Here is a 19,569-nt window from a genome sequence, read left to right as displayed (position 1 = left end):
AAAAAAATAATAAATGTTTAGTAACATTTTGAGACTAGGTTCAACAGAACAAAATTTACTGAATAAAATCAACTGTTCAATTGATTCGCTTGCCCCAGTATTCACAGTTGACTCTGACATTAATGCGAAACTCTTTGGAAACTTTGACCTCGAGTCGAAAAGCATATTCTTCATTATTTTTTGATCGTCAGTTTCGTAACTGCCAGTTTCTTAAGTTAACTTGCTGGTTGCATACGCTGTTACTTATACTGGTGGATGGCTTGACCTTATTAACAGTGTTCGTTTTCTGTTTTCGTTACTATTTTTAAAATAATTTTTCTATTGAAAGAAGAAAAAAAGATTGCATTTAGTAATTAAATTTGAATCCTTCTTTTACTCGACAAATGAAAAAGATGTTGTTTTGATGAACAAAAGGATCCAAGCATATTTATTATGAATTTAGATATTTTATTATTATGGATATCAAAAAGCCGCAACCAAACCATAGAAATGTAACAGAAATTCAATTAAAAATACTTTTATTTCACGCAATTATTTAATACTTTTATTTTACACAATGATCAAGGGGATTATGTTAACATCATTTTCATCCTTATTCGCATTTTTAATCTATTTTTTTCCTTCATAACATATTATCGATAGTTTAAACCATTTTGAGAATAATTTCCTTTTTTAAAAAATTCTAAATGAAATCGTATAAAATAAACTCAGATAAGCATAAATCAACACGTTCATCATTCATATTATTCAGAAATGACTATGACTTAATGAACTTTAAATGACTATTACTGTGCTGCCATCTGCCGTTGATAGAGAGAATAGCAGTCTGGGATATGGTGAATAAGAATTATTTTTTTAAGGAAAAATGTCACATAATCGGAACAAATATTTAAAAACTTTCAAAATTTAAAAAAAATCATGCCTTTAAAAATTTGATTTGGATAATTGTAAATGAAAATACATCAGTAGTATGTAATAAAAATGACAACTAAAGACGGGCATTTTAACTTCATATAGTTTTAAGCAATTAATCTCTTCCAAATGATCCTATTTTTTCCAAATATTCAGGGTTATAAAATTCTAAATTTCCTGATTTGCAAAGTTATTTGATGAAGATTATTGTGTAGTTTAAATGTTACCTCAGATAAAAATTTATATTGATTACATTATATTTCAGTATAGTTTTTAATATATATAATTTTTAATATGTATTTAAATTATTAAGAGTTTTATTTATGGATTAAAAAAATTTAAAATTCTTTTCGTTATCTTCATATCTAAATATTGCACATTATTTTGCCAGTTCATCCCTAAACTATTTTTATTTTTGGACAAGATCATCTCGATGGATATTATCAAAATCTATAATCATTTAATGAATTATATTTTTCAAATTTTATATTTCTTTCAAGCATCGATTGTTTTTTTGTTCTTTTAAAAAAATAAATAAAAGTTAGTTAAATTATTTAGAATCTTCTTCTTGCACTATTCATTTGAATTATTGTAACCACATTCTGTATTATTCACGACTTTTTCTTCCAGCGAAAAATTATTAAGTGCTGCAACGACTGCTAATAATAATTTGAAAAATATATATAGTATCTTCTACAGAAGATACTATATATAGGACTCAGGAAAATTAAATTTTCATTTTATTAATTTGCATTTATTCGATATAAATTATAGTTGCATGTAATAAACGAATTGATCTCATTGAACATTATAAGAGCAACCGAACATCAAAAGTGTTATTTTTGAAAACATAAATAAATAAAAAAATTTCTTCGCATCCGCAGTTGCTCAAACCGGGGAAATCTTCAGGTTAATAAAAAAAAAACCGAAGAAGAAAACGAAGTAAATAAACAAACTCCAGTTTACTGCCCATGCGTGGTTATTCTAACCGGGAATATCTTCAGGTTAAAGTTACTTAACTCTGGGTAAGAGTAACTCGCAGTTACGTACACGGTGAAATGAAATTTTTGAATCTAAGTGGAGATGGAGGTAACACATTAAAATAAAGTATAAAACAGGAAATGTGCAATTTTAAGAATAGCAAAAAGTAAGACTAAAAAGTAACGCATAATAAAATAAACTCATAAGAGAAAGTAAAAGTATATTATTATAATTACACTTAATTTTATATAGGTTAAAGTAACGTGTAGAAAACACATAAGAAAAGTAAAGCTGATTAAAAGTAACGCATAATGAAATGTACAGTGGCCTCCCAAGCACTTGGGCGCGTTCCTCCCCCCCCCCCAAAAAAAAAACATTTGCTAATTCCCCCCTTCCATGTTAGCTTCTTTTGTTTGTGTACTAAAAAAAGAAAGAAATTGGAAAAAGAAAGAAAAGAAAAAAATAAGAAATTGGCTTAACTTCATTTACACTTAAGCTCAAAATAGTTTTGAATAAGAAATTCGCTTAACTTCATTTACGCCTAAGCTCAAAATAGTTTTGAATAAGAAATTGGCTTAACTTCATTTACACTTAAGTACGTTTCCATTCGGCACATGTGACGTCATAACCAATCAGAGATCGTTTTTGATTGCATCACTTACGGAGGCCTTTTAGGGCAATTTAAATGTTTAATAACTAAATAAATTAACATATGCCGAAAAAAACAATCAGATTTTCGGTTTCAGGAGAGAATTTCCAATAAGTTCGGTATGAAAATAAAAAAATTATGATATGCTGTAATTGTCCATTGTGGGTGGTTTTTCTTCGCATACAACGCAAATGGGGGTTAGTTCCATCAAGAAGTCCACCATGAAGGCAATTTTCTCCCAAAATTTGGTAAAAGAGTTTCCTTGTCTTCTGGTTTGGGTTCAAAATGACAAAGCTACGGAGTTGAACATTAGTAAGTAGTCGTAAACTCAAAACATTGAGTCGACTGTTCAACGACGGTTCTAAAATAAAGAAAATTATTAAATTGTTATTTATTTTATTCGTATCAATGTTAAGCTGTTGTCATCCTCAAGTTAATGCGAAATCTGCGTATTTGTATGGAATTTGGTTGAAACCTGTCATGAAATTAAAGTTAAAAGTCATAAAATTAAAGAGTAGAGTATTTTTTTTTTCTGCTTTGTTCGTTTGGTAGTAAAGTTTTCAACTCTCGATTATATTTTAACTAGCAGCTTTTGGCAATCACTTTTGGAAATTGTGTTTTAGAACAAATAAACTGTAAGAACTAGTATGAACTTTCTCACAATTTGAGGGAATCAAAGACAACAAGATTAAAATCAGAGGATAAAAATAAAAGATTTATTTTCCGGAAAAAGGTACAGTCACAAAACTGATTACTTGGATCAGTCTGCGTAGGGACCGAGGGTGTGCGGTATGGGTCCTCGTTACACTGTGCTACCGTAAAGTGCTCGACTTCGCGCGCAGGTCGTCGGGCTACCGAAGCGGGGGTGCCATCCCTTCCGCAGAGGATCAAAATTGTGATGGCATGTCTTCGGATCATCCTCCGGGATGTTTCCCAGACCGTCGCCAATAGCCCATCGTGCAGCTCTAGTGCGACGTAAATTAACAACAACAACAAGAACAACATTAAAATATCAATGTAAAGTACATAAGTGTGAAACCATTACATTGAAAATACTTTACGAATAGAATAAACACGTTTACATAAATAAAATAAAGTATTGAGGGGTATCACTAGGGGGAGGAGTGCTGTGGTGCGCAAGAGCAATAACATAACAAGCATTTAAATTTAGTTTTATAAAAAATAAAAACAACGCGTTGCTAAGACAACTCAATAATTATTACTATCTTGACGTTCCAGACATTGGGGCGTGGAAGTATTAATGGATGTATATATTAACTTGTGTAAATAACTGTGTATATTAAATGTTGTTGTGTCTCCAATTTACTTCGTTTTTATTTATCCAAAATCGCAAAAGACAGAAAACCTTCCCTTACAATACATTACATTTCATAAGTTAATTTATCCCTTACTTCAGTGTTTCCCAAACTTTTGACTTTTGGGTACCCTTTCTAAATTTTTCGAAACAATGTGTACCACTAATGAAAAAATGAACGTTTTTTTACTATGAAAAAATTGCACAAAAGTTAAAAATCACAACTGGCTGTTGACACCACTCATTATCAACTGTTAACTCTGCAAAAAAAATAACCAATAGAAAAATACGTAATCGCTAATTTTCATGGCTAGCTTTGTTTTTAAATGAAATTTTTTGAAATTTTCATTTGTTGCAAGATATTTCGCATAAGAGCGTGTACCCCCCACACTTTGGGAAACATTGCCTTACTTGATTTGTTTTATTTGCTACATAATGAACTTTTAGCTTTGATAAAACATGATCTTAATCCAGATTATTCTGTTTTATTCATACTGAAATCCAAATTTATTCTTTTAAAACTATGTCACAAATAAATTTAAACAAATAAGAACCCAACTTAACCATTAAACACTGATGATAAAGAATGAACCATTATTAATACGTAATTTTTTTCTTCCTTTTCTTTCAATTTTAGTGCTAAAAGGTTGCAGGTTACATTATTGATTCTTTCCTTCTTCATTTATTCAAATTGTATTTTTTTTTCCCCGTTTCCAAATGCTATTCACGCATTTTTTTTAAAAAAATTCAGCAGCTTGCTTAAGGTTAGTTTTGTTCCTAACATGCATTTGCTCTAACAAAAGAGGGGTTATGAATGATTGACACAAAGCAATTTCATAAATAGAATCAATGATTTTTAGCATTTAATTCTTAGTTCTTTAATAAAATCATCAGATCTTTTTTTTAAATTTAAATAACACATGAAAAAATAACATTATCAGAAGTATTAAATCTCTTTAAACTTATCATAGCAAATGTAATTTCAAAATAAAATCAGAGATTGCTGTTACTGAAATAGACACTATTAAAAAGTGATAGATGATTATTATAATCAGGGGTGATTGTGAGCTCAAGTCAAGATTCCGGATAATTTCTTGAGTTAAAAAAAAAAAAAAAAAAAACATTTTAAATTGAAAAATTAGAAAAAAATTTAAACACTGTTTTTTTTTTCCTTTTTCTCAATATTTCTTAGTTTACTTAAAATATGTTTAAAATTTTACACATACCTATACCATTTACACATACCTATGATGACCTGGAGAAGTAATTATAATTTACAAATAGTCTTTCTTTCTTGAGTTTTATGATTATAACAACTATTTACTGATAAAAAATTAATATTAATCATGAATGTAAGCTTATAAAGTATCTCTCTGGCTCAACAAACAAACAAATAAACAAATAAAATACAAACAAATAAAATAAACTATGTTTTTAAGTTCCACCTTTGAAAATTTGATTTCCGGAAACTTCTGTGATCAATGATTTTTTGAAACGTCTGAACCATCGAACTCCGGAAACTTCCGGATCACTGTTAGCGAAAATTCCGGAAATCCGGATTTTTTCTGGCGCACAATCAGCCCTGTTATAAGTACAAATTTTAATATTTATTTTTTGATGTATTTTAGTCGTTATCACAACATTTTTAACGTTTTTAAAACCATTCAACAATAATGCTCTGAGTTTTTAATGTTACACTCAAAAACCTTTACAATATTCTTTCTCGATTGCGATAAATACAATCCCTGCCTAAATCATTAGACGCAAATGTTAGTTCCATGCAAAATTTTAACTATCAGGTGATACTGTAAAGCTGTATTATTTTTATGCTGTTTGTATTCGTTTACGATCAAAAAATAATAAAAATAAATAAATACAAATGGGAAGTATATAAAAAATCTCCTGAATAAAAGCCCATTACATGCATGTTTAAATATAAAAGTATTGCCTGTAAACTCGTGCAAAACACGTCATTATTAAAACACTACAGTGCGTCTAATAATTTGGTCTAATTATTATAATATACTAATATAAAACCTGATATAATAAATATTCTATGTTTATATAATACGTCGTCTAATTTATCCAATCGTCGAATTTATATTATATATCGTCTAATTTAACCAGTTGATACACGAAGTTCAACAAGTGCAAACCGGTTTAAGATTCTATGTAAAATCAGCTTTATTGTTCTTACGGTGGTGAAACCGGTTTGCACTTGTTTGCATTCGTTTATCAATTGGTTTATATTGTAGCGCATTACGTTAAAAATAAATACAAATAGGAAGTGTGTAAAAAATTTCTGGAATAAAAACTCATTACATGTATTTTTAAATATAAAAATATTGCACATAAACTCAGTGGCGTAGCGAGGGGGGAGCAAGGGGGGCATCATGCCCCGGGCGCTACACACAAAGGGGCGCCAAATGGTCAGCAAAACAAAAAAAATTGTTGGATAATTTTTGTTTTTATTATAATTTACTTCTGGAAAATATATTTTAAATTTAGTGCCGGTGAAATATAATAAATGTTAATTCGTAAATAAAAAGGAACACTAATCAAACTGTAATAATATATTCATAATAGAAATGACACGTCTTTTCTAATGGCAGGGCTGACTCGACCTGTGTCTGTCAGCACTTCCTTATGGCATCTACGCTGTGTGGTTACATATATTATCTCCAAATATTTGCAGTGTACAAAGTACAAACATCAGTGTACAAAGTGTTTGTATGTTTGTACAGTGTACAAAATACAAACATTCTTTCTTTCAGAACACTATTCATTTTTGTTTCTATAAACGCAATGTAGCTTACGCTTGTTATTTTAAAACGATAACAATAGCACACTAATGTACTTATATGTACAGTCACGGAAAAAAGTATCCCGAAAATAACAACTAAAAGATTGTCTATTTTTTAATATAGATACTTCTCAGACACACAACAAATACAGCGTTTTGCTGTTTCTAGGAAAGGACACAAACGCCGTATTTGTTGCGTACCTGAGAATTATCTGTTTCAAAAAATAAATGACTCTTTATTTGTTACTTTCCGGATACTTTTTTCCGTGACTGTACATATCCGTGACACTTGCGACAGGTTGTGGAATTCCGCTACAAGTTAGGTAAATACCCGAAATATTAACGTTTAAGTTATTTTGTGCCTGTATTTTTCAGTTTTGCGTCATTGTCATCGCGCTCTGCTTAGAATGAAAATAAAATGTTATTAAATGTTATAAGTTTAATGTTAGCATAAATTATAGTGTATATTTCACTGTGTTGCTACCTTTCAAGTTCAAAGCATTCTTGGTTAGTAATAAAACAAATAAGATTACTTACTACATCTACTCGACGATTCTATTATTCAGTGAATAGGGTATGAAAAAATTTGAAATGATCAACTTTGAAGATATTATTGATAATTTGCTTCATCAAAAGCGGAAAATTTATACATAGTAATTAGTTTCATTAATGTATTATAATCATATTATTAAATAAATGTATCTCCTTAGAGATAATAAATATTTACTTTTTTATTGTTTTAAAACTGCGTGTTTTTAAAATATTTCTTTATAAATATGTAAAATAAATAATAGGTATCTTTTGAACTAATTCTAGATGATCATATACATTTCAAAATCTAGTCTTGTTTTCTCAACTACATTTTTTGTCTCAAATTTAATGCCTAGCTTGAGCCTACGACTTTATTTATTTTACTTTATTTATTTATTACTTGGCGAGTATATTTTTCTTATAATATTAAGATGGTTTTCGAATGGGGGGGGGCACGAGTTAAGCTCGCTACGGCACTGCATATACTTGTGCAAAACATGTAACTATAAAAAAACTACAGTGTGTCTCATCATTTGATTCAACTATTATAATATACTAATATAATGCCTGATATAATAAATATTCTATATTTATATATAACATATCGTCCAGTTTATATTATATATAGTCTAATTTGACCCATTGATACACGAACGTAAACAAGTGCAAACCAGTTTGAGTAAAAAGAGTAAAGTTGTATAGCATCACCTTATAATTAATATTTTGCATAGAATCTTAATACTTTGCTAGGGACTTTATTGTCATGCGCATAAAGTTTATTTCCAAAACATCTTTTAAATTAATTCGGAAAGAGGAAAAAAAAAGAAGTGCAATGAAGATAGCTACCATTTTGTTTGGATCCACGAAAGCCGACGTCGTAGGAAGCGAAGAGTACAGAGCAGGGACGAGACACCACTTTTCCACTGGCAGTGGATGGCCAACAATAAAAAGAATCCCATATTGATTTGCAAAAGGGTTCTGTTGAAATAAAATAAATCAGTTGTGAATGCAAAAGAAAATCTAATCATACAAGTGTTGAACAGTTTCTAAACTTTCGCTCTAAAGGAACAACTCTGTTGGAAAATGTAAATGAAATGCTCTGTAGGAAATGTTTGTGAATCGATGCAGTTAACACTGAACATACCATAACCTGTCAAATGACCGTTTAAGACCTTTTGCATCGAAAATGCGCTTATCATCTTATCGTTTTTGCACACCTGACTTCATTACTTTTTATAACAATTATATACAGTTAATATTCCATTATTATTTCTTTTTTGTTCGTTTCGAATAATAATTGTCGTATACCAATTTCTATCACAATTGGTCATTTGACCGGGAGAATAATTTATTGCTTTATTAGGTTATCGAATCAGAAATGACGATGTGATGCGTGTTCAACGTATTGCATTCGATGAGTTTCACATTTCTGCAAAGACTGTTGCGTAGTGAGTTCAATCACAATAACTGTGAATTCAAATTTCAAGAAAGTACCTGAAATTTTAGATTGGTATTTTTGTGTCAGAAAAAGTGACAAAAATTAAATGGTTCTGGTAAGTAGCTTATATTTTATTTTGATAACTTTACTTCATTTCAAACTAACTGTTAGTTTTTACCCAAAAAAATGTCGAAACAATCCAGACAGAACAAGTTCGTAGAAGAAATAATATTAATTATAAGAGTTATAGAAATAATAGTCCCGCAGTGAACTCATCGTTAAGACACGGTTCCCAGCAGATCACCGAAGTCACGAATCACTGGCTACGGTCAGTGTGCGGGTGGGTGATTACTTGGATCAGTCTGCGTAGGGACCGAGGGTGTGCGGTATGGGTCCTCGTTACACTGTGCTACCGTAAAGTGCTCGATTTCGCGCGTTGGTCGTCGGGCTACCGAAGCGGGATGCCCTCCCCTCCGCAGAGGATCAAAATTGTGATGGCATGTCTTCGGATCATCCTCCGGGATGTTTCCCAGACCGTCGCCAATAGCCCATTGTGCAGCTCTAGTGCGACGTAAATTAACAACAACAACAATGGAAATAATAATAATTATAAGAAATATGTTTGCGTAAAATGTACAATGAAAACACCCTGTGTATGTAAAAAATTCATTGAGCAATAAATTAAAAATTCTTAATTTTCGCGTTTGTAATACATGAAATGGGCAATATACAATTTTGTTTAATTATAATAAAGTTTTTTTTAAGTTTATTTCCTTCCTAACATCCATATTTCATAGATTTAATCAAGAAACACCAAAGTCCAGTTATTTGACCAGCTATGGTAGAAATAGATATATATTATAGTGTTAAATACAAAAGAAAACAAGATATTTTTAGTTAAACCTTTGCAGGGTTTCAAGTATATATTTTTTTCTTTGATTATTCGAATGCATTGGTGCCACAAAGTGGTTTCTTTAAAATATTTTTGTCATTTTTCCTCTTTTGATTTCATCGGCTGACCTAGATTGCTTTTGTTTGTTTGACGGAGCAATATTGTATCTATATTCGTGTGTTTGACTTTCAAGAACGTTGCAACAACTTAACTGTATTGAATGCGTTGTTCTTTTATGTTCTTTGGCACGGTATAATGTGTTTACTTTTACTGAATTATGCTTTGGTTTTTCAAGAATGTTTGATGAGATTAGTTAGATTGCTCGGTATATAGCCGAGTCCCTTTTTTATGCTATAAAATTCTCAATTCAATTTGTGGCTAGACTTTTGTTTATGCCGCCACTTTTTGATTTCATCACGTAGAGTACCTCCCTGAGGTTTGCCTTTTTTCTTTCTTTTTTTTCCTCCGACAATCATTGATCACCCGATCTTGACCAGTGATACTTTCTCATTTTTTGTTTGTTTATTTTTCAGTCCTACTTAGTTATCAAATTGTTTTTTTAGTTTACCAAAATCACGTGAGAGCAGAATATTTTATTTTATACTAGCCGCTTAATGCGGCCAGCTGTCCGCCACGCTAAAGGTTTTCACAAATAAAGTTTTTTAAAACATAGCAGGAAATCTGAAGATTAGTGGACAATTAAAGTGTTCCTGTCCTGCAATTTTGTCTTCATATCCAGTTCTGCTGCAGACAAAAGTTAAACTTTTCTCTCCACTTTGATAAATGTAAACTAATGCGAACCTTACAATTAAATTATTAATTCCTTCGTATATTATTGGTTTAAGTTGTCGAAAATTAATATTTCAATTGTAAGGTTCGCATTAGCATACGTTTATAAGAGTGGAGAAAAGTATATGCATTTTTTAATAGTTTTCTGAATATGGCTCTTTGAAGGCATAGATTTTCCTACAAAATGACTGATAACTAAAACACTAATCCAAATTTTTGAAAAAGAAAAAAAAATACTTCTTCATTATGTCAAAACACAATTATGTACCGAGTTTCGTGCCTGGGCGAGGCTTCTGGGGCGATATATTGTGATTACAGACAGACAGACGAACAGCCGCGTTTGTTATTATGTATAGATTTTTATAACCGCGGTTGAACAGCCGACCAGATTTTTGGGTTTACGATTATTAATGCTGATGGGAGGGCTCAAGTTTGACTCAAGCCCCACGTAGCCACGAAAGTTGTCAACAAGTCAAAGGCTTCGTATAGCTGCTGTTTCATGTCGAAAACTGGGTTCAATGGTCCGACTGCACCGAGCACTGACTGGAAATGTTTTATTTTATTTTATAAAAGTCGTTGAATCCAACCGACCCAACGACTACTGTAGCCTTGTGATTTTGAACCCATCCAGAAGACAGGGGAACGTGGAGTTTTTGGCTACTCTACTTTTCGTTGAGCTGTAATTCAAAAAAAGTATCTTACTGAAAGTGTTTAGCACTTCTGACTTTTCATAAAGTGGCCCAATTTAATGTGCTTATTTAATTATTTAAATGTTAGCATTATAAAAACGTATATATATAGAATCTTATACCTAAAATTACGGAAAGGGCCAGAATAGACTCTGAGGTATTTTATTAGATATCCTATATCCCCGAGTAGCTTTGCATGTAAGGTACCCTTTGCTATATAGAAGTAACCCACTTTCATTTTTTTAAAAAATCATTTAAATATACTTAAAATTATTATTTATAAAGAAAAGGAAATTCAGTTATGAATTAGGAGCATACAAAAAAACAACCATCTTATTCAGAATAAGGTTAAAACTAACGACACGCAGTTGTCAGAATAAGCTTGCCAAAAATTGAATCTCTCATAAATAGTGTTAAGAAAAATATAAAATAATTCCTCAACACAATATTTTAATTATTATTAAAGTATTATCCACGTGAATAACCGAAATCAAGAGAATGTCGACCTTCACCGGTGAATGTCAATAATCACATAGTCGCTTTGGGTGAAGGTCCGAAATATTTGTTATAACCGATTTGATATTAATTTATTCATTGATATTATCTATTATATTTATTAGATATATTAATATCTGCTGAAGATAGTTAAGGAGAAACATAAGGGACTGAGCATGCATACTGGGCAGTGGCACTTGACTTTAAAAAACATCAGTGTTCAGAGTACCGTTTAAATGTATACCTGGCAGTGGCACTGAACCTTTAAAAAAAATATTGATGTAGGGTATACCGGACAAATATATACCGGGCACTGGTACTTAATTAGACCTACACTATATTTCGGACATTTACCAAAGCGACTATGTGAGTATCAACTTTCGCCGGTGGAAATCAACACAGCCACCAGTTCCGGTCATTCACATCCATATAAAATGGTTTCCGTATCCGGAACGTGTCTTTTTTTGTACAGTTCTATCACGGGTGTTAAAATAAGGAATGCGTTCACTATTGTCATTGGATTGTCCATGTACGTCAAACCCCGCTATAGTGGACACGGCTTATAGTGAACTCCCGGATATAGCGAACGAAATGCTCGGTCCCGTACCTTGCGATACACGTATAATGTTATTTTTAGTGGATATAGTGAACCAAAAAAGTGAGAAAGTTGGATATAATGAACTTTTTTCTGTCTTCGACTTATTCCCCCCCCCCCCATTTTCTTTGCAAATAATTTTGAAATTTCTACTTCAAAATAAATACATATACCGATTTTTAAAACCATCTATAGAAACTACTTTTATGTGCTCGAATGGCAGGTTAGACAGGTTCAAAAAGCGGAATAACAGAAATTCAGGAAAAATTATCTGAGAGTCGCGAAGTGTTTCCATATCTGATGTTGAGAATTGCTCATCAGCTAAAGATTACAAATTTTTTTTTGCACGCAAGACGAAGAGTGATGAAAAATAACACATTTTTTGCTACTACATAATATTTTTCAGTCATTTATATGAATATAATCTAATAAAAGGGAGGAGTTTGGGAACCATTAGTGAAATTGCCTGCGTAACGGATATAGTGAACTCCCGGTTATAGTGAACCGAAATTTCGGTCCCTTGAAGGTTCACTATAGCGGGGTTTGACTGTATTTAGAAGAACCATTTTTCTACGTTGAACCTTTTTTTATGCTATAGTAAGCCTCCATGCAAAATTGAATATTTCATAAAATTTTAAAACTTCATTGTTTCCCTTTCTGACTTATATTTATAACCGCCGTTGAACAAACGACCCAATTTTTGGGTTTACGACTTCTAAGGTTCAACACCGATTAAAGGATCTAAACTAGACTAACTAAGGGTCAAAATTTTTATCGAAGATACTGGATTTTTCGCAAAATATTTTATTTTTAATGTCATTTTCTTGGTGCTGAAATGTCGTTTCTGTTGGCGGCAATAAAAGACAGATCTCTGGTTTAAATTTAGCGTCTATGAAAATGATCTCTACTGATAAAATTATGTTCAAAAACAAATTTGCCAAGTATGATCTCTTCAAAAACTAAGTCTACGAAAAAAAATTCCGTCCCTCCTTAAAGTTGCCATAAATAGAGGTGGTCAGTACATAAAGGTGGTCTTTCTAGGAGGTCTCACTGTATTTGAAATCGCACAAAAAAGGATTTTAGATTTGTACAACATTGTTCCAGTGATTATTACTCAGTAGTAGTGGTAGTAATCCGATTATAACTCAACTAGGTAATATTTATAAAAAAAAAGTGTGCAGAAAGATCTCGATTAAAAGTAAAAGATCGTAAAAGTAAAATATAAAAGTATTAGATCTTTGTAAAAGATCCATAGTAAAAGATCTAAGTTTTAGAAAAATAATTAAAAGAAAAGAAAATAGAAACGAAAATAGGAAATAATTAAATATATCGTATATTTTCTGTATTTATTGGTGCAAATGAAACTAATAATCCTATAAGATACTTCAATGGACATTATAGTTTATAAAAATAATAATTGTCTTTAAAGCTAGTTCATAAGAATTCAGATTTTGTTTATTGATTCTCTCAATAAAGTTTGAATAATATATGAGCAGAAGTTGCATACCAACATTAAATATATACTGAATAACTTTTTTGAGTTAATATTTAGGAGATATTTAATTTTTGGCTCTTAAATACCGCTATTTTGCATATTAATCGGCGACCTCGAAAACCCATATAATCATAATTTTATAATTGTAGTATCAGTTTTTGGACAGCGTTTTCCTGAGTTTCGAACCACTCTCTTGCTTTTAAAGAATAACTTGTAAAGGATTTCAGTAAGTGATAAACAGGCTGTATCTTGATTGTGTAAAACAGGCTGTAATGTGAAATCGATGAAAACTGATCACTTTCTCTGATTATAAAAGCAACTTGTCTTTACACATTTCTCCTGAAATCCAGGTTAATGATTGCAATAGAATTACCAATGACGAAAATGAAATAATAACTAAAAATAAAGAAAGTATAAATTTAAAAAAAATTAAAAATATAAAAACAACAACAACAAAAACACAAAAAATCAACAAAAAAGTTGTGACGATCATTGGTTACGCATTGGTCAAATGCTTTTTCTTTCCGGATTGACTCCGTTAACGCCACAACATTTCAAATCATGGGTTGCAAGAACTATCTCAATTGAGTTTGTGCATATACATTAAAAGTGCCTGCTAGTGAAAATAAAAAGAAAACAGCAGCGGTCGCCACAGCAACGCATGCAATGACGACGCATGCGCACTGTTTACTGTTACTCTTGAACACAGCTGAAAAGTGTGGAAGCCATCAAATCCAAACCAAGACAAATTTTGCCGATTGGTAAAATAAAGAAAGTATAAATAAAAATAAAGAAAGCATAAATAAAAATAAAGAAAGTATAAATAAAAATAAAGAACGTAAAAATAAAAATAAGGAAAATATAATTAAAAATTAAAAAAAGTAAAAGTAAAAGTGAGAAAAGAAAAAAATGCCAAGTCAAATAATAATAAAATAATGAAAATATTGAAGAAAATAAAGTTTTGGGCATAAAAATAAACAAAAATAAAAACGTCACGTAAACAAAGTAAAGTTAACGAAAAATAAAGCAAAATATGGACTTATATATAAAAATTTAAATAACAATACTGCAAATCTTGAATTTTCTAATGTTCTAAAAACTAAATATGGTAATGGAGGGGGGGGGGGAGAGCGACATCATCGTAATCAGATCGATAGAATATCACCAATTCAAGAAAGTGAGAAGGAAAAAAATTTTCCACTTCAGGACATTTTACAAAATGTTTTTTCAAATATTTTGCTATTAATATGAAAAATATAAAACAACAAATAATAAATAAAGTTAACAAATAATAAGAAAAAACAATGCTGAAGTCTTAAACCAGAATAACAGCCACGTTAGCATTAAAAAAAAGAAGAAAAATAAAGTAAACAATACTGAAATTTCTAACTTCAGATTGAACTTTTTCTTAAAACAAAAAAAATCAACTTCTTTTTTCGGATTTTTATATCTCATATTTTTTTAATATTTAAAGTGCGCGTGGGAACAATTTGAAAATTTAAAGAATTGAAAGTTGAATGTATGAAAAAGAGTATTTAATGGTGAAAGAACTATCTTCAAGAGATATAACTATATAGAGATATAAATATATATATAAAAAGAGATATTTTGTTTATATTTCTTGATAGTTACTCGGGTTTCCCTTTTTCCCCAAGGCAAAACGTTATTACGGGACTAATTGCAATATTTTCCGTAATTTTTTTTTTTGGAAAGCACTTCGATTTATGTGTCACTTAGATGTTCAGTTTCTGCTTATAAATAATGGTTAAATAAATATTGATGTCATCTTTCCCTGCTTAAGACCTGTTCTTATCCTTCTTCTTGGCATCGGCTTTAATATGCTGAATCTTATCACTTTGGTTGCTGTTTTTTTTAAAATACAAAAACTTCTTAGAAAATTGCATGAAACTTTCTAAATTTTAAAGATATTCAAATAAAGCTTTCATCAATAGTTGCCAAATACGATTCCGTATACGATTATGAAAAAAAAAACTCTGTAAAATTTTCTCTGCTCATGCGCAGTACAAAAGAATACCTTAAATACTGATATCATGCTCAGTTTTTAACGAATTTTTTATTTAAATTTTAAATCAACAATTTTATAATTATTAAATTTCACCAAACATTTTGCTTAATTCCACTGAATATTCATGAAATTATAAATAGCGTCCTCTAGATTTACGAAACTTTACGCAATAATTAAAAAATAACAGCCAAAGTAATCGATACAAATTACAAGCGTTTTGTTTGATTTTCTGACATAGGGTGTTCAAAAACACCTGTTTTCTATCGTAATTTATAGTAGGTCTTGCAAACCTTTGAAAGCTTTAAATCTTATTGCTAAGTATGGAAAATCGCTTGAACTAAACAGCAAAATAATCCTGTCAGCATTTCTTGAGAAATTTAAATATTAATATCATATTTAAATATAATATTAATTTATATATATATATATATATATATATATATATATATATATATATATATATATATATATATATATATATATATATATATATATATATATATATATATATATATATATATATATATATATATATATATATATATATATATATATATATATATACATATATATATATATATATATATATATATATATATATATATATATATAGCTTTATTTCATAATTTATTATATATGTGTGCTCTAATTTTCGTCGGAATCTTATGTGCGTATTTATTATATTTTGATGGCTTTTTTTTACTTTTTTCCCTAAGTAATATTTCATTAAAATTTTGTGAGGGGATATGGGATCCCTTTTTCTAATTTTATTTAATTATTTTCACTTTGTATTTTGCGATTAGTTCACTAAGTTTGCAGTAAGCCGTGCCGTATAATATTATACATTACACAATAAAGAATAAAAAGAAAATTAAGAATATACTAATAAGATTTATTCTAATAAGATACTAATAAGATTATACTAATAAGATTTATTCACTGCGCATAAGCTGTAAGTACATAGAACCCATAATATAAGTTAAAAAAATGCGAAGAAGACATGGAGAAAAGTAAATAAATTTTTTCAAGAGAAGAGGAAAAAAATGTTATTAAATAAAATAATTTTAAACAAATATTTAACATTTAAAAAAATCAAATTAACAATTCAGAAAACAATTAAGGAAAATATATAATTTTGTCATCAGCTCACACGATTATATTCGCAAGAAAGAGTGCTTCCGAATATTGTATTAATATAAACAAAGAAAATTCTATACAATAGTGCAAAGAGTAAGGAGCATCTATTTATTTATTGTTATTATTATTATATGAAAATGTACAAATCGTGATTCAAGTTTTTGAGTTTTAATTAGTTAGTAAAAATGAGATTTTCAGCATACATTAGTTTTCTTTCAATTTCTTTTGAAATTAAATTAGATTTACAAAGTATAAATGTGAAAAGAAATTGCGTTTTCCGCTAAATTTGCGAATATTAAATTATTTGTCACAGAAAAAAAAAAGTAGACTGGCTTCTTATTAAATATTTAATTTATGAACACACACACACACATGAAATAAAAAAGAACAAATTTAATCTTTTAGAGTACACAGCTTCTTTAAAGCTAGAAAGAAACTATGCTAGAAAGAATTTCAATGAGGTGTTGTTTGGACAATGTTGAATGAATATATTAGTTGGACTAACATATTGTTTATCTTTAAAAAGAATATGTTTATATATCTTTGCTTTTAATTTGGTAATGCATAAAGTTTTTCTTAATGTTTCTAAAGTCAAATAAATAAAAATGAAAAGCGATTTATAGGTTTCTGAAATTTAGAATCACAAAAAGTTATAATTTCAAAGAATTATGGTTCAATAAAAAATTTTGAAAATGAGAAAAATACCAAGCAAAATTTTTGAACAAGCTTAAAATCTATAAAATTCAGATTTTCTTTGCAGATATTCATAATTACATTTATATCGAGAGTATCAATTCACAAACAAATCAGTTTTAAAATATAAGTTAAAAACCATTATTTTACAGTGTTTTTGCTTACAGCTTATGCTTTTTGTCATTTTAAACTAAGAAATTGATAGAAGCATTAAATTTAAGAGAATTGAAGAGCTTAGTTAGAATGAAATAAGTAGTTCAAAATGTTCAAACTAATCACTCGTGGGCGAGGACATTGAGTATGAAGTGGATCAGCGGACTCAATTTTCGTGGGTTTACGATTACTTAAGTTTCTCTCCGTAGCTTTGTAATTTTGATCCCCATTTCAAGTACATGGAGATGAAAACGACGAAAACCTCCCATGGTTAGCCTGACCATCCCATGAACCGTCTACCAATGACGATATTTTACGTTAGAGATGTGGTCCATACAGGTCGGATGCGGAAATCGTATAGACCAGTCATCGCTGGGATTCGAACCCGGTTTACCTCATGGGAAAGCGACCGCTCAATCCACTCTATACATATTTGGTTTTACTTTTTTAAAGATGTTAATAATTAAACAAATTAACAAAATATTGCAAATAGTAACTATAAGAGTAGACTTTTACAAAATAAATTTTTTTGAGACGCGATGGCACAGGAGATGGAGCCTTCCAATGAGGTGAATTGGGTTCGAATACCAGCAATGGCACGTTGATACGAAAACTGCATTCGGCTTGCACCGACCACAGTGCTGACGTGAAATATCCTCAATGGCAGACGAATCATGGGTTAGAGTTCCCTTGCCGTTAGGCTAACCGTGGGAGGTTTTCGTGGTCTTCCTCTTCATGTAACGCAAATGTGGGTTAGTTCCATGAAAAAGTCCTCCACGAAGACAAAGTTTTCCCAATACTTAACCCAGGAGTTCCCTTTTCTACTGGATTGAGTTCAAAATTACAAGGCTACGGAGTTGAACATTAAGAGTCGTGAAGTCCCCGGATGCCCCCTTGCGGGGGTGGGGCGGGGTTAAGCTAGTTATTAGAAGTCGCAAACCGAAAATTGGGACGTCTCTTCATCCTAAACGACAATTATAAAATAAAATAAAAGTTTCAGTTTTGGGCCGTATATCATTTATTATTCCCCACTACCACCGGAGCTATGAGAGTCAAAACATTTGTGCGGATTTGTGCAGGCCCTTGACTTTAAAATGTACCATTCACTGTAATTCAAGGATGGTATGAACAGCGTTAAGCGATGCCAACGTTAGCTATCGAGCATTTCTGGAACCCTTAGAATCATTTCCATTAAATTTTAAATCATTCCATTCCTCTTTTAATGATTTAATAAATGATGAATATTTCATAGAGTATATCCATGCATATATTTTAAGAAAATCTATTTCGTTAAATGTATACATAGTTACTTTTCTTTAGAAACATTTTGTTTTAATCAAGGAGGATTTAGCGTTGCGTTATTAAATTTTCGCTAAATTTTAAAGAATTAATAATAAAAAATAATTTACGGATAAATGATTTCGAATATTCACTTGGTCCAAAATAAATACCAAAACATTTTCAAACTTAGCTTCGATGAAAGAAAATAAGATTTTTTTTTCCCTACTTCTTTTGCTTTTCAATTTAAGTAACTAGCGTCAGTCGCATTTCAATAGGAAATCAACCGAAAATCACTGGCATTCAAATACTTTCTTCAGGAAAGAATAATAATAATTTAGGAAATGGAAACGGAAGAAGCAAGAAGTGATCCGTAAAGAGAAACTTGAATATTTTGTAGGCTTTCAATACTATCCCATATTTATTTACCCATTCCTTCCACAATATTTTTCAAAGTAAACATTTGAAATTTAAATCGAAGTAAATGATACCGAATCTTTGAAACGAGATAGCCAAAAGACGCCACACAATATATATATATATATATATATATATATATATATATATATATATATATATATATATATATATATATATATATATATATATATATATATATATATACAAGAGAAAAAGAAAAGCTACCAAAAATATTAAACTTATTTTAAAAATTCTATTAAAAGTTACAAAAATAATAA

General features: G+C 30.0%; 1 protein-coding gene across 1 annotated transcript in view; it reads right to left on the bottom strand.

Annotated features, from left to right (window-relative positions):
* Positions 1–19,569, bottom strand: part of LOC107444133 (corticotropin-releasing hormone receptor 2-like) — a 118,011-nt gene that overhangs the window by 71,596 nt on the left and 26,846 nt on the right. The window contains exon 2 of the mRNA XM_021144632.4: positions 8,038–8,169. Coding sequence (XP_021000291.2) covers positions 8,038–8,169 — 132 coding nt within the window. The remainder of the gene's footprint in view (positions 1–8,037; positions 8,170–19,569) is intronic.

This window comes from Parasteatoda tepidariorum, chromosome 10 (genome assembly GCF_982258835.1).
Source record: "Parasteatoda tepidariorum strain Cologne lab strain chromosome 10, Ptep-v5.0, whole genome shotgun sequence".
Taxonomy (NCBI): Eukaryota; Metazoa; Arthropoda; class Arachnida; order Araneae; family Theridiidae; genus Parasteatoda; species Parasteatoda tepidariorum.
This window is presented reverse-complemented; position numbering and strand designations above follow the sequence as displayed.